Source organism: Meriones unguiculatus, chromosome 2, assembly GCF_030254825.1.
Source record: "Meriones unguiculatus strain TT.TT164.6M chromosome 2, Bangor_MerUng_6.1, whole genome shotgun sequence".
NCBI classification, from domain to species: Eukaryota; Metazoa; Chordata; class Mammalia; order Rodentia; family Muridae; genus Meriones; species Meriones unguiculatus.
This window is the reverse complement of record NC_083350.1, coordinates 64,823,931-64,839,258: the sequence shown is the minus strand read 5'-3', so window position 1 is coordinate 64,839,258 and position 15,328 is coordinate 64,823,931. Positions and strand designations below refer to the sequence as shown.

The window sequence follows — 15,328 nt, the reverse complement described above, 5'->3', positions numbered from 1 at the left end:
TCCTCAATTCCTGTTTTGGATAGTCTTTTATTTTTAAATAAAGTTATTCCCATGTCAGCTATGGCCCACACTCCCCTTGTTGACAGGGGACTCCTACGAGGACCAAGCTGCCCATCAGTTACATATGTGTCATAGGTCTAGGTCAAGTCCATGCATGATCTTTCATTGGTGCTTCAGTCTCTGTAAGCCCCTATGACCCTAGGTTAGTTGATATTGTTGGTCTTCTTGAAAGGTTTTTGTCCCCTCTGGGACTTTCTATCCTTCCCTGCACTCCTCCACAAGACTCCTGTAGGTCCGCCTAAAGTTTGGCTGTGGGTCTCAGCATGTGTTTCATTCTGCTCCTGTGTGGAGCCTCTGAGAGGACAGTCATGCTAAGGTCCTGTCTGAAAGCATAGTAGAGTTTCATTAATGGTGTCAAGGGTTGAATTTCTTCTATAGGGTGGGCCAGTCATCGGTTGGCCATTCACACTTTCTCTGTTCCATCTTGATATCTTGATAGCTCCACATCTTGTAGGCAATGTAGATTTTGGATCAAAGGTTTTATGGGGTAGGTGGATGTCCCCTCCCTCCAATGGAAGTCTCACCTGGCTAAGAGGTGGCCCCTTCAGTCTCCATGTTCCCTGCAGCTAGGAGGCTCAGATAGAGTCACTCCCATATCCTCTGAAGAGCTTCCTCTGTCATAGGCCTCCAGCTTGTCTCAGAGATGTCCTCCCTGTTGGTTTCCCTTCTCTCTTCCTGCCTTTCAACCTCCCGCCACTGCTCTTCCCACATCTGATCCTCACCCTCATTTCCCTCCCCACATTCTCCCCCAGCCAGTTCCCTCTCTTGAGCCACTTCAGACAATCATTCTATTTCCTTTTCTGAGTGGGGTTCAAATATTCTCTCTTGAGCCTTCCTTGTTACTTGGCTTCTTTGGGTCTGGGGATCTTCAACAAATGGTGCTGGTCTAACTGATGTCTGCATGAAGAAGAATGCAACTAGAGCCCTATTCATCACCCTGCACAAAACTCAAGTCCAAGTGGCTCAAAGACCTCAACATAAAACTATTAGAAGAGAAATTAGGGAAAAGCCTGGAACTCATTGGCATAGGAGAAAACTTCCTAAACAGAAGACCAACAACCCAGGCTCTAAGATCAACAATTTATAAATGGGACCTCATGAAATTGAAAACCTTCTGTAAGGCAAGTCAATAGAACAAAATGGCAGCCTACAAACTGGGAAAAGATCTTCACCAACCCTACATCTGACAGAGGGCTAATATCCAAAATATTTAAAGAACTCAAAAAATTAAACACCAACAAAATAAATAACCTATTTAAAAAACGGTATAGAACTAAACAAAGAAGTCTCAACAGAAGAAACTCTAATGGCTGAGAAACACTTAAAGAAATGCTCAGTGTCCTTAGTCATAATGGGAATGCAAATCAAAATGACTCCGAGATTCCATCTTACACCTATCAGAATAGCTAAGATCAAAAAACACAAGTGACAGAACCTGCTGGTGAGGATGTGCAGCAAGGGGAACACTCCTCTGTTGTTGTTGGGAGTGCGAAATTGTACAGCCACTTTGGAAATCAATAAGGCAATTTCTCAGCCCAAATATACTACTCCTGGCCATATACTCAAAAGATGTTCCATGATTCAGCAAGGACGCTTGCCCGACTGTGTTCATACAGTCTTTCTCTCCTGTCTTCCGTGCTGTTTCCTAAACCTCGGAGGCAGGGAGGTGAGCACGTGATAAAGATGTCTGATTTAGAGATGATCACTTACCCTCACTTAATGTCAGCGCTCTGACCAGTTGTGACTGTGTGAGTTGCTGTCTGTAGCAGGATTTTATTTTGATGTTCTTCAGAGAATAGAGTAAGAATTATTATACAATTTTCAAGGATTTTTTTTCCATTCTATATGATTTGTTTGGATATTTAATTTTGTTATTCTGGCAATATCTTGAATTTTTTTCATGTCTAGATCCTAAAAAGTTTTCATTTTTATGTTAAACATGAATTTCATATGGAGCATGCAGAAACACCTTCATTAGACATAAATGATTTGCTCCTGACTGTCCTCACACATTGCTGTTATTTCCCTGACTATTCTCAAAGACAAATTGTTCCACGAGATTTTGATAATTGTTCCATGAGAGGATTACAAGCTGATAAGTGTTGTAAGACAGTGCCTAATATATTCTCATAAAAAGTTACAGCATATTAGAGATTGTGTATAGTTAAAAAAAAATGAAATGTAATAGTAGGCACAAACTGTATTTGTTGGAAGAAAAAGTTTCCTTGCAGGTGCATTTCCCTAAAGCTATCTACTATCTTAGCTGCTTTGGAAGACACAGTTTGGGGAATATTGTCTTAGTCTAATTTTGAAACTAATTCTCAAATATCATTTGCAAAGCATTCTTTAGCATATTCTCATCCTATTTCTGGATCCTATTTCTTTTAGTGATTCTCTCCTCTCTCCTCTTTCTCACCCCCCCCACAGCTCTTTTATTCTTTAACTCCCTTCATGTAATTCTAGAGAAAAAAATCCCTTTTGCAATGATACCTGAACATATATAGTCAGTCTCCCGGGCTGTCAATATCCCGCTGAGTGGTAGGGTATAGGAATGAAGAGTCGCTTTTTAGAGATAACAGAATGCTCTCACTTTCATAATGGAGTTCTTGACCAAATAGGATATAAGTGACTCAGTGGCAATGGTGCAGAGTTCATTGCTCTCTAGTATGACACTGTATTAGAATTAGTTTCCCTGCTTAGTGTCTCACTGTCTGGGTTTCCGTTCCTCTAAAGATCATATTGATTATTTTTTAATGGGAACAAAACAGTTTGCACAGTGCTCTGCATACTCTGTTGACCTAAGTAATTCTAAGTGTTTTGATGGCTGTTAGCACATTCATAATACACATCATTTTTCCAACACTCCCTCACCTTACATCCATGTTAGGACGCCATTTCCCCAAAGTCTGAACGGCCCCTTTAAAATATCAGATTTAATCATGTCTAGCTGATTCCATCAGTGGACAAGCTGAATGCTACATGGAGTCCAGGACCAGGAGGATCTGCTGCCAGCCATGCTGCCCATGATATTGAGGTGCCTCGCTTCTTCTTCTTCCCTCCCACACCTGAGTACTCTGTTTTTATTCCTTGCCTTGATGTTCGCCAAATATGCTCTTTCCCACTTCCTCCAAGTGTGGTCATAGTTAGCTCCTTTTTAACAGTGAGTACAGGAGAGAGTACCCTAACACTATCAAGGTAAACCAGAGTAAACCAGCACCCTGCTTACTTATGGGCACTAACTTGATTCTTTTTTTTTTTTCACTATTGCTAGTTTAATTTTTTTTGACTTTTAAAAGTGTCTTTATTATTTTTTTTTATTTTTTATTTTTCAATGCAGTTTATTCAGGAACCTTGAACAATCCTCAGACCCTGGGGAAAGCCAGCCCACAGCTTAAATAGCCTCTGGGTAGCCAACCCAGGCGTGCCACGTGGGCAATGCAGATAGGTCCACATACATGGAAGCAAGCCAGATCCTCAGCCTTAGCCAAATGTGGAATTGTTCGTGACGTCACCAGATTTTGGCTTTACATTGAACAGCTCTCCACTGTCTATAGAATGAAGTCTAAGTTGCTTGTATTTCTAGATACATTGTTGCCTGTTTTCCACTTCTCATGTTCCTCTAATGAGTGTTCTTACTGTGCAGGGAAATGACTGAAGAGGCAAAATAAGAAAACATAAAAGAGAAAATAGTAATAGTTAAGCAATATATTGATCTTAGTGGTCTATGATAGCAGCACTTGGAAGATGAAGGAGGAAGAATAGAAGTTTAAGTTCAGCCTTGGCTAGAGTGAGGCCAGCCTGGGCTATATGAGACCCTGGAATCAGACCCTTCCCCTTCTCTTTCTCTCTCTCTTGCTCTCTCTCTCTCTCTCTGTCTGTCTCTCTCTCTCTGTCACACACACAAAAAATTGAAAAGATTATTTTATTAAGTGTGAGTTCAATTGTTAGATAATATTGCATAGTGTTTGTTTAATGCTTTAAATTCTACCTGACATATATCCATGCCCAAATACTTCTGTCACTTTTGTTTCCCAATTTTTGTTTGTTTGTTTTTGAAATGAAATCTCATCTTGGAGTACAGGCAGACCTAAAATTCATAATACTCCTCCTGAATGAACCTCATAGGAATGTGATTACAGGAGTGTATTAACACAACCAGTTAAAATGTTTTAATAACCAACAGCAAAGGCAAACAATAAGCTCGTCAAGAAAGTTTAAACCTTTGGATCATCTCAGAATCTGTGCTTGAATCCACTTCTCCTTACTCTTATTTTCCCTGGAGAAATCATTTTGGTCAGTTTTTTTTTTTCTTGCTAATTTAAAAGGAAGCACGGCTAATCAATAGCTTAGCTAGACACTTCATCATGAGAGAAGATTTATTCAGAATGAATGTTTCTATCATGGCTAATAAAAAACAGAATTTATAGCGCATCAATAAATAACTAACCTTTCAGAAATGTTTATTGTTCTAGTTCATTAAAGTGTTATATCTTTCAGACAGTATTTTTAAGGGCCATAAAATTAATAGTGTATTTTAAAAGTTTTATTGGCACACATTTCCTAAGTCTGTTTTAGCCGTGGTGTTTAATTGTGCTGTCTCCCATAGGTTGGGAACCTTACTTTTCATGTACTTGCTATTTGAAGAGAAAATGATCTTTCTCCAGGGCTAGCTTCCATGTTCTAGAGTGTTTATATCACACTTGCATCTTCATGTGCTCAGATCTTGAGAAGCTGTCAGAGCTACCCTGGATCTGATGTTCCTTTGTATCTTAAAATTAGTAACTGAGCCCCAAGCCTGGCAGAGTATGTGGAAGAGAACTCTGTAGGTGATCTGCCAGAGATAAATTTCAAATCTTCCACTAACTGAAATAAAGCTAGCCAGAAAACCGTTATGGAGAACACTGGGGACTCTGCAAATCACATAGGCTGTTGATGCATCAGTTCCATGCGTGTCCCTAAACACGGAACACCTCCTTCCTCCCCTTCCCGCTGTGTAAACACATGAGTAAATCCATGTGTAAACACATGTATTCTCCGTGCACAGGCTCCTTTGTTTTGTGGGAAACTTGCCCCATACCCACTACTCTTTTTTTTTTCCTCTCTCCCAGTGGAGTAGCCTTTCTCCTGCATTGTTGGGCCCTCACACAGGCTTTGTCCACATTCCAGGCTTAGAGGCAGACCACTGGACACACTGGCAACATTTCTGGAAGATCTGCTTGGTCTCAAAGGCAGACATCTTTAACCTCCTCCTGCCAGAGTGATCCTAGGAGATTTTAGCGCTTCCTCCGAGATGCTCACCGTGGGCTGGCCTCCTTGACCCCAATGACCTTCACCAGTTCTGAGGATCACCACCACTTACTGTCCTTCGATCATCTCTCCCCTACCTCTTCCAACAGCATTTAGCAATGACTCCATATCCGCTGCCCCTCCCCTTTTCATCTTTACACATACCTGAAACCACCTTTGTAGGCATAGATCTTTTAGATTTTTCTGAGATGTCATCAGTTTTAGAGGGGGTTTTGTTTCCTAGAATAGGGCCTCATGGATCCTCTGCCTTGTGAATCAAGCTAGAAAATGTCATACAATGTAGAAGTAAATTGAAGGAGACACTTTGGCAGGGAGGCCGCTAACCCAGAATGTCGCATTTACTTGAGAAGCACTCAGTAGGCCAATCCCAGGTGGAGATTAGAGCCCAGATTCTCTGGCTTATGTCTTATTTGCAATCACCCCTGTTTCTCAAGGACCTGGGTTGTTCCCAGGTTATTCCTGCAGGTTACATTCAAGACCTCTGGACTAGAGCAGAAGTCTAAGGCTTTATAGACTTGGGTGGGACTAGGGCATCTGACCATTTTCCTGGCTGGTTTGTCTTGCGTGGGCTTCAGGATCTGGATGGAGCATCACCACTGCTGGCTTCGTTCTAGCTCTCATAGCACTTGCATGAAGACTGTCTGTCACACATTCTTGGAGGGGGTAGGTCATGCATCAGACATGCTACTAATTTTGTTACATTGCACATGGCATTTGTGACCCCCAAACAACACTAGTCTCAAAATGAGCAACATGTCCAATTAGAAGTGATTGATCCGGGTGGAAGTGGGCTTCTAATCTCACTAAATGTAGAACTTAGAGGACAGGATGCACAGTAGGCAAGGGCGTACTGGGACTACCTCATTCTACTCACAGCTGTAAGATCCACGTATCCTAGGCTTTGGAAACTTACCAACAAGTAACACCTAATGAAAAAGTGGTTAATCCAAATTCCAAAAATGATGCTCTAGAATTATCTCCAGTCAAAAGACAGAATTGTGCAATGCTTTTCACAAAAGGTAGAGGCTTTATCTTGATGACCATAAAACTTTATCAGGGCTACTATGTTACTTACTATAAAAGTTACTGTAACCAAATACCTGACAAGAAGCAACTGAAGGAAGGTTTTATCTTGGCTCACAGCTTATCCAGTTTATCACAGTAGGGACATCATGACAGTGGCAGCTAGGAAAAAGACATTAATGAATGCTGACTCCTGGATCATTTTATCCTTTGCATTTACGCTCTAACCCCTGAAGTGCTGCCACACACATGTAGAGTGGGCTTCTTGCACTCATGAGCACAATCTAGATACTTCTTCACAGGTGTGCCCTGAGGTTTGTGTTCTAGATGATTCTAGATTCTGCCAAAATGACAGTCAATACTAACCATCCCAGTCACACAGAGCACAGATTAAGGGAAAGACTCTGGAGGAAACAGAATCATTTGGTCCATGTAACATGTACTGGGACCTTAGGGAGAGGGACTTCTCCATTGCTAGCACCCACACACGGACCAGGTGAGTAAGCGCACACTGGTGGCCTAAGAAGTGCCTGTTAAATAACAGTGAAATAGAGAGTAAGCAATGAGTGGAGGAAATCTTGTGTAAAATTGCTCAGAACACTGAGTATTTGAGTGGTGTCCAGCTTCTCCTTAGATGGAGCTGTTAAGCATCCCGTCTGCTGCCCTTCCATTAGTCATCAGACCTCTCACGTTCCTGATGTCTGCCTTCTCTCAGTTTGATTTTCCGTAACCCAGTCTGGACTAGATAGTATGTTTTTTCAGAATCCATATTCCTCTCTACTCCCAAGAGATGATTTATCTGATGATATGTTCACGCAACCATTTCATTAAATCTTTAAGATGGTTATTTGTATGGACAAAGATGGAGACTAGAAGGAATAATAAAAGCGTGGACATATGACATCTCCTTGTAGGCTGGTGAGATGGCCCCACAAGGACAGCACTTGCCGCCATGCCTGATGACACTGGTTCAATCACCGGGATCCACGTGGTGGAAGGGGAGAAACCACCAAGCAAGGCATCCACTTGGATGGACTTCTATATCCACACCACAGTACGCACACAACACACCCATTAGCACTAGTGTTTACTTGCCTTCACACACACAGGCACATACACACACATGCAAATTATTAAACAGATCCTTGTCATGTCCCATATATGGACTTACGTGCTTGCTCTTTAGCAGTATGGCCTATGCTCTCAGCATCACACCGATTCCACTTCTTGCGCTCTCGTTCTCCGCTACTCATGCCCACCCATGCATCCCCTCAGCATCTTTCAGCCCTCTTCATTCCCTGCTTGACTCTGCTCTATCTTTTTATCTCCTATAATCAGCCCAACTGTAGCCAGGGCCGGCACTGATTGTCTCTGGGCTGGAAGTCAGCAAGCAGAAGGCATGTGATTGATAACCCGGGAGTCATTGGTTCAGTTCCTTTTCCTTTTCTTCCTTCTTCCTACATTCCTTCATGCACACACATACACATGCAAACACACATACTCACTCAAATGCACACACACACACACACACACACCACACACTCAGAGAGACAACTCAATTCTGTTTCTCTTTTGCATGCTTTCGCTCTGAATTATTTCTGATCGAATATTGTTTTGTCGGCTTATTTCCTAGATGGGCAGTGATGGAATTTTACGCCTCAGTACTTCAGCTCTAAATAACGAATTCTTTGCATATGCAGCACAAGGGTGGAAGCAGCGACTGGCAGAAGGTAAAGCTTAGTTTTCTGTTACTATGAGACATACTGGAGCATGTGTACTATGCTACAACACAGGTGCTATGTTAGAGCGTGCACACCCCATTAGCTCACAGGTACTGCCTTACGGTACACCCACTGCTACGGTGCGTGTACCGTGTCCGTGTGCACATGCTCTGCTGGAACACAAAACACACACACACAGTCTGCTAGAGTTCTCACTACATTAGAACCTGTGTACAGTATTAGAATGCATATGCTCCGCTGGAGCACACACGCAGTGCTAGAGGACACATGCTCTGCCAGAGGACCTAGGACGGTAATGCGCTCTGTTAGAGAACAGGCATGCTGCTAGAGTTCACACCCACTGTTAGAGCTCACACTGTGCTAGAGTGCACGCACTCTGTAGAGTACACACACTGTAGAGCACACACACTCTGTAGAGCACACACACACACTGTAGAGCACACACACACACTGTAGAGCACACACACACACTCTGTAGAGCACACACGCAGTGCTAGAGGACACATGCTCTGCCAGAGGACCTAGGACGGTAATGCGCTCTGTTAGAGAACAGGCATGCTGCTAGAGTTCACACCCACTGTTAGAGCTCACACTGTGCTAGAGTGCACGCACTCTGTAGAGTACACACACTGTAGAGCACACACACTCTGTAGAGTACACACACACACTGTAGAGCACACACACACACTGTAGAGCACACACACACACTCTGTAGAGCACACACACACTCTGTAGAGCACACACACACTGTAGAGCACACACACACACACACTCTGTAGAGCACACACACACACACTCTGTAGAGCACACACACTGTAGAGCACACACACACTCTGTAGAGCACACACACACACTGTAGAGCACACACACACACACTCTGTAGAGCACACACACTGTAGAGCACACACACACACTCTGTAGAGCACACACACACACTCTGTAGAGCACACACACACACTCTGTAGAGCACAAACACACTCTGTAGAGCACACACACACACTCTGTAGAGCACACACACACACTCTGTAGAGCACACACACACACTCTGTAGAGCACAAACACACTCTGTAGAGCACACACACACACACTCTGTAGAGCACACACACACTCTGTAGAGCACACACACTGTAGAGCACACACACACTCTGTAGAGCACACACACACTCTGTAGAGCACACACACACACTCTGTAGAGCACACACACACACACTGTAGAGCACACACACACTCTGTAGAGCACACACACACTCTGTAGAGCACACACACACTCTGTAGAGCACAAACACACTCTGTAGAGCACACACACACTCTGTAGAGCACACACACACACTCTGTAGAGCACACACACACTCTGTAGAGCACACACACTCTGTAGAGCACACACACACTCTGTAGAGCACACACATACTCTGTAGAGCACCCACACACTGTAGAGCACACACACACACTCTGTAGAGCACACACACACTGTAGAGCACACACACACACACACTGTAGAGCACACACACACTCTGTAGAGCACACACACACTCTGTAGAGCACACACACACACTCTGTAGAGCACACACACACACACACTCTGTAGAGCACACACACACACTCTGTAGAGCACACACACACTCTGTAGAGCACACACACACTGTAGAGCACACACACACACTCTGTAGAGCACACACACACTCTGTAGAGCACAAACACACACACTCTGTAGAGCACACACACACACACACACTGTAGAGCACACACACACACACTCTGTAGAGCACACACATACACACTCTGTAGAGCACACACACTCTGTAGAGCACACACACACACACTGTAGAGCACACACACACACTGTAGAGCACACACACACTCTGTAGAGCACACACACACACACTCTGTAGAGCACACACACACACTCTGTAGAGCATACACACACACTCTGTAGAGCACACACACACTCTGTAGAGCACACACACACTCTGTAGAGCACACACACACTGTAGAGCACACACACACACTCTGTAGAGCACACACACACTGTAGAGCACACACACACTCTGTAGAGCACACACACACACTGTAGAGCACACACACACACACTCTGTAGAGCACACACACACACACTCTGTAGAGCACACACACACTCTGTAGAGCACACACACTCTGTAGAGCACACACACACACACACACTGTAGAGCACACACACTCTGTAGAGCACACACACACTCTGTAGAGCACACACACACTCTGTAGAGCACACACACACACTCTGTAGAGCACACACCCTGTAGCATACACACATTAGAGTGCTCACTCTCTGTGGAGTGCACCTTCACATGCTCTACTGAACTTGACCCAGTCCTCTGACTTCCAGGTCTCCCCCGGTCCTCCCTAAAATGCCTTTTCACTTAGTACATTGCCATCCTTTACTAAGAAACTCACTATCCTTTGATGATAACAAGCCTTTTTAATATCGGGCATTTTTTGAAGAATGTGTAACATATCATGGACTTTTCATATACATTTTGTTAAATAATATTTCTTTGAAATTATGACATAGTTTAATCCATTGTATTTTCTCAATGTCCTGGGCTCTAAGGGCACACTGACACTCCTTTTCCCTGAACCTTCTGTCCTCACCTCCTTCCTTTAAACTCAACCCATCCTTTTGGAAAGACTCAGAAGCCCAATGCTGTGCATTGTTCCCCTCACTCCCAGCTGTTGGCCCAGGTGGAAAGGACACCTGGGAATGCTGATCCCTATTGTTCACACCTTCTCCTCAGTCCTCTTGTGTCACTTCCTTTTATCACACTGCATGTTGTTCTGTTTATTTGCACTTTTAAAAACCCTATTTCATACCAAACAATATGCCTTAAAGATTCATAGTATATATATTATAGATTGTTCACAGTCCATTCACTGCTTCCTTTGGGAACTCCTTTTTTCACAATAAATAATGACATCTCTAACATAACACTTTCTTTTGAACAGTATGTTTTCTTCAAGCAGCTTTGTTTACCACCTGGGTTTATGCTATTGTCTGTAATCTTACAGTTCTGTCTGGTCCCTGCACTTCACAGGAACTTTTTTCAGTGTTTGCGGATCCCAGTAGCCTGTTCCACACACTCTGAATCCCAAATGCTCTGTACTAAGCCTACAATTTCCCCTTGTGTTTTTGTTCTTCCTTCTGCTCTCTCTGAGCTGTCACTCCATCCTCACACTTGGGTATTTGGAAACTGACAGTACCTATAACTCTGCTTTTGAATTTGATAGCTGTTGGCTTGCCCACTGTTGCTGGTCCACTTGTGACCTGCATCTTTCCCTCCATCGCTGTTCAGAAGTCTTGAGGCAGGAGTCCTGTGGATTCTCCACCACCTTGTCACCTATCTTTCCAGACTATTTATCTCTGCTCTTCCCTCATGGGATGACTTGAGCAGCTCCTGTCTCTTGAAGGAAATGCTGATTTCTGCTTAGAGTGTACATTGGGTAATTGGTTTCAGCCTTCCTTAATTTCATCCTACATTCTGCTCAGAATTGGCCACTCAAAAGGACATAAATATACATATTCATGTCTCCGTGCTTTGTGACTTAATCACTTACATGAGCTCGATCACCCTTTAAAAGCTAACTCAAGAATCAACTGCTGAGTGTAATCCTCCTTAATTGACTTAGGAAAAATTAAATGCTGTCCTATCTCTACTTTCAATGCATATGTTATTCTTATGGCCAGTACAGGGCTTTTGACAATATTTCATCGTCCATTATGTGCCTTCTGTATCCATCAGAATGATTTCCTCCAGGACACTGGATGGATGGTTTTACTCGCAGCCTGTAGCATGTCATACCTTTGCCAAATATTTTAGAGTTGTTGTAATGTGAAATGACCAGTTGAGCTATGTTCCTAAAAGGGGAGCTATTAGAGATGTGATCCTTACATTTCTTACCTTCAACTTCCAGTGAGGTTTACTCAAATGAGTGACATGTGGTCTTTTTGAATTGACAGAACACGTGACCATTTTAATTGAGTTTATTGCCAATCTCTTTCTAGGAGAGTTTACCCCAGAAATGCAATTACGAATAAGGCAAGAAATTGAGAAGGAAAAGAAAACAGAACCTTGGAAAGAAAAATTTTTCGAGAGGTTTTATGGAGAAAGGTAAGTACGAGAGCTTTCCTCTCACCTCTGTTGGAAGAAAATGAAAATGTAATTCTCTGCTTCGCATGGCACCCTCATATGCTGTAAAACTTAATAAACCTGTGATAAAAGGCAATGGTCCCCCAGTGTACGAAACTGCAGGTAAAATTATAGTGACATATCAGCACTTAAATTTTTAAAACGCTCTTTCAAGGTTTATAATGTGTCCATGAAAATCATCTTAGTTTGAAAATTACACAGGAAATCCTGAAGAAGTCGATTGTGGTTTTCTTAAGTGGATTTTGATAAAATTCCCTTAGATTTTTATCCAAGTATTTTCATTAGTGAATATTGTAGGGACAAGTAATTTAGACACATTTAATTCTCCTGCTTGTGCCCTGCAAATAGTGACTTCATGTTTCCATGCTAGCATGTGCTTAGTTCTTGTGTTGAGAGAAGTTGGGAGTTCTTGTGAGAGAAGCTGAGGTATCGTCTTCCACTTCATCTGCGTAGCCCAGTTTTATTTAACATTTTGAGTGCGCATGTGTATTGGTTTATTTAAAAAAATTATTGTGTTCATGTGTATATGTTTCTATATGAGGAGCATCATGTTACAGCACCTGTGTTCTGTGTCTAGGTCAGAGAACAATGGTTGGGACTCAGTTAGTTTTGTTTCCACCTTCTTGATCCAGGGTCTCTGCCATCGTTTGTGTGTTCCAGGCCCCCTAGAGCCATCAGCAGAGGCCTCTGCCTCCCACCTCAGCATAGGAGCACTCCACAGTCTATCCAGCCTTTTGCATGGGTTCTGAATACTAATCTTTGGTCATCTTGCTTCTGTGGCTAGGACTTTTACTTGCTGAACCATCTCCATGCTTCTTTTAAAAAAATAAAAATAAACACTAGCAAGCACATGTATCCACAGTAGTACCTGAATTAACCCGAAGGCAGGCAGACCTGCCCCACACCCATATCCTGTCTAGCAGAAAGACATTGGAAAGAATCTGTCTCAGTCATATTTCTAAGGAAGGAGATACAGAAACTAGTAGTTGTAGCTCCAAATCTTCGTAGAGGGAATTGTGCTGACTGGTGCTTCTATGAAGGGTACAGAGATGGCTTCAGGTAACATCTTCTGTGCCATTTCATTTCATGTCATAAATTTTTCCTGTCAGTGTTTTAATAACCCCAGGAATCTCGCTTGGGCTTTCCTGCATGCACAGGTAATCCCTATTAAAGGGGCTGTATATGTGCAAAGGAGATTAGCCTAGTCCATAAAGTGCTTCCTGTGCAAACATAAGGAGCTCAGTGAAGCTCCAGAACCAACGTAAAAGGTGTGTGTGATGGCACATTCATAATCTTAGCACTGTAAAGGTAAGCTTGCTGGTCAGCTGTCCTTATCTGTTTGGTAAGTTTGAATATCAGGGACAGAATCAAAAACCAAGTTGCATGCAGACACAGCATACACACACAGAGATGGGGGAGGCATGCAGATGGCATTCTGAAAACACCTATAACTCCATCTTCAAGGAATCTGATGCCCCTTTCTTGCTTCTGTGCATATGCATATATACACACACTCATGTAGACACATTGACACATACATAAATAAATATATGAATGAATAAATGGATAAACAAACTAACAAATAAAATTAATCCAATGCGAATTATATCTGAGGAATAACACTTGGGAATGACTTTACTCTTCATGCACACACGCCCACGTGTACACATGCAGCTGCACACACATGAAAACACACGTCCATGCATCCACATACACACTCACAAAGAGGCTTCTTTTTCAGCATGGGCCAGCGGTGGTGACTCTTCCTCATTAGTAGTATTCCTAAGCAGTGAGGTCTTTGATTGCTCTGGCAGGCTCCCAGATGCACATGTACACATACAACACTAAATGGAGATAATATGCTTTCTCAAAACTCCCAGATGAGGCAGGCTAGCGACAGGTCTTCATGTGCTGACGCCAGCAGTGTTGCTTAAATCGGCAGCATCAGAATCTTCAATGGAAAAATATAAACATACGCACAGATTTCAAGACCCACTTGAAACATATTGACGGAGCATCTCTAGGATTTGAACCCAGAAATTCACATTGTTGGAGGTTTTCTAGGTCATGTTGAAGCCAAGCTGGGCAGCATTGAGAACTGTGAAGAACAAGGCTGAAACCCACCCAGAGTGCATTGATGTTATTATAAAAGGTTAGACAGGTAGCAGGGAATGTGAAGCTAAATATTATGGTCTGTATAAGGAAGTTCAATAAGTTTTTCAAAACCTGAATTCCACAAGTAACTCCCATAAAAAAAATTCACAAACATGCACATTTTTCCCCCTACAGAGTTCCAATACTTTCCCAAGTCTCAAGCACATTTGATGACGAGGCATTGTCACAGAAGATGTCAGCTACAATGCCATGAGTAACAGTTTCCAACCACCCATATCTCACTCTGAAACACACGATCATCCTCCAGAGCATTTTCTTCCTGTAGACTAGTGGTTCTCAAACTGTGGGTTACCACCCCTTTGGGGGTCAAGTGACTCACAGGAGTTTTATGTCAGCTATTTACATTACAATTTGAAACAGTAGCAAAATTATAGCAATGGCATAAAAATGAAAATGATTTTTTGGTTGGTGGACCAACATGAGAAACTGTATTAAAAGGTGATGATGGTTGAGAACCACCACTGTGGTCCATCATCAGTAGGTTTTGTTTGTTTGTTTGTTGTTTTTTACTTATGACATCACTTAACTTATCCTTTACTCTCTTCTATATTAATTAATTCATGTTGGAGAGCTGCCACATGACTGTAGCAGCCTCTTTTATTTGCTGTTCCTGTATTCCTTAGACTCCCCACTCTGTGAGAGATTTGCAACAGCATGAGACCCTTTTCAGTTGACTGACACCGTTTGTCTTTTCATGGCTCTAAGTTTTTCTAAGAATATTACTATCCAAACCTTTTCATTGCCTACACCCTAACTCTGGCTTCATTTATAATGTATTCCTCTGCCATCTGCTGCTGATGCTGCCAATTAATATGAAGAAAACAGTGACACGCTGTAAAT

At 42.6% G+C, this 15,328-nt stretch overlaps 1 protein-coding gene across 1 annotated transcript in view; it reads left to right on the top strand.

Annotated features, from left to right (window-relative positions):
* Positions 1-15,328, top strand: part of Asxl3 (ASXL transcriptional regulator 3) — a 118,460-nt gene that overhangs the window by 88,505 nt on the left and 14,627 nt on the right. Inside the window, 2 exon segments of the mRNA XM_060377626.1 lie at positions 8,024-8,120; positions 12,169-12,274. Coding sequence (XP_060233609.1) covers positions 8,024-8,120; positions 12,169-12,274 — 203 coding nt within the window.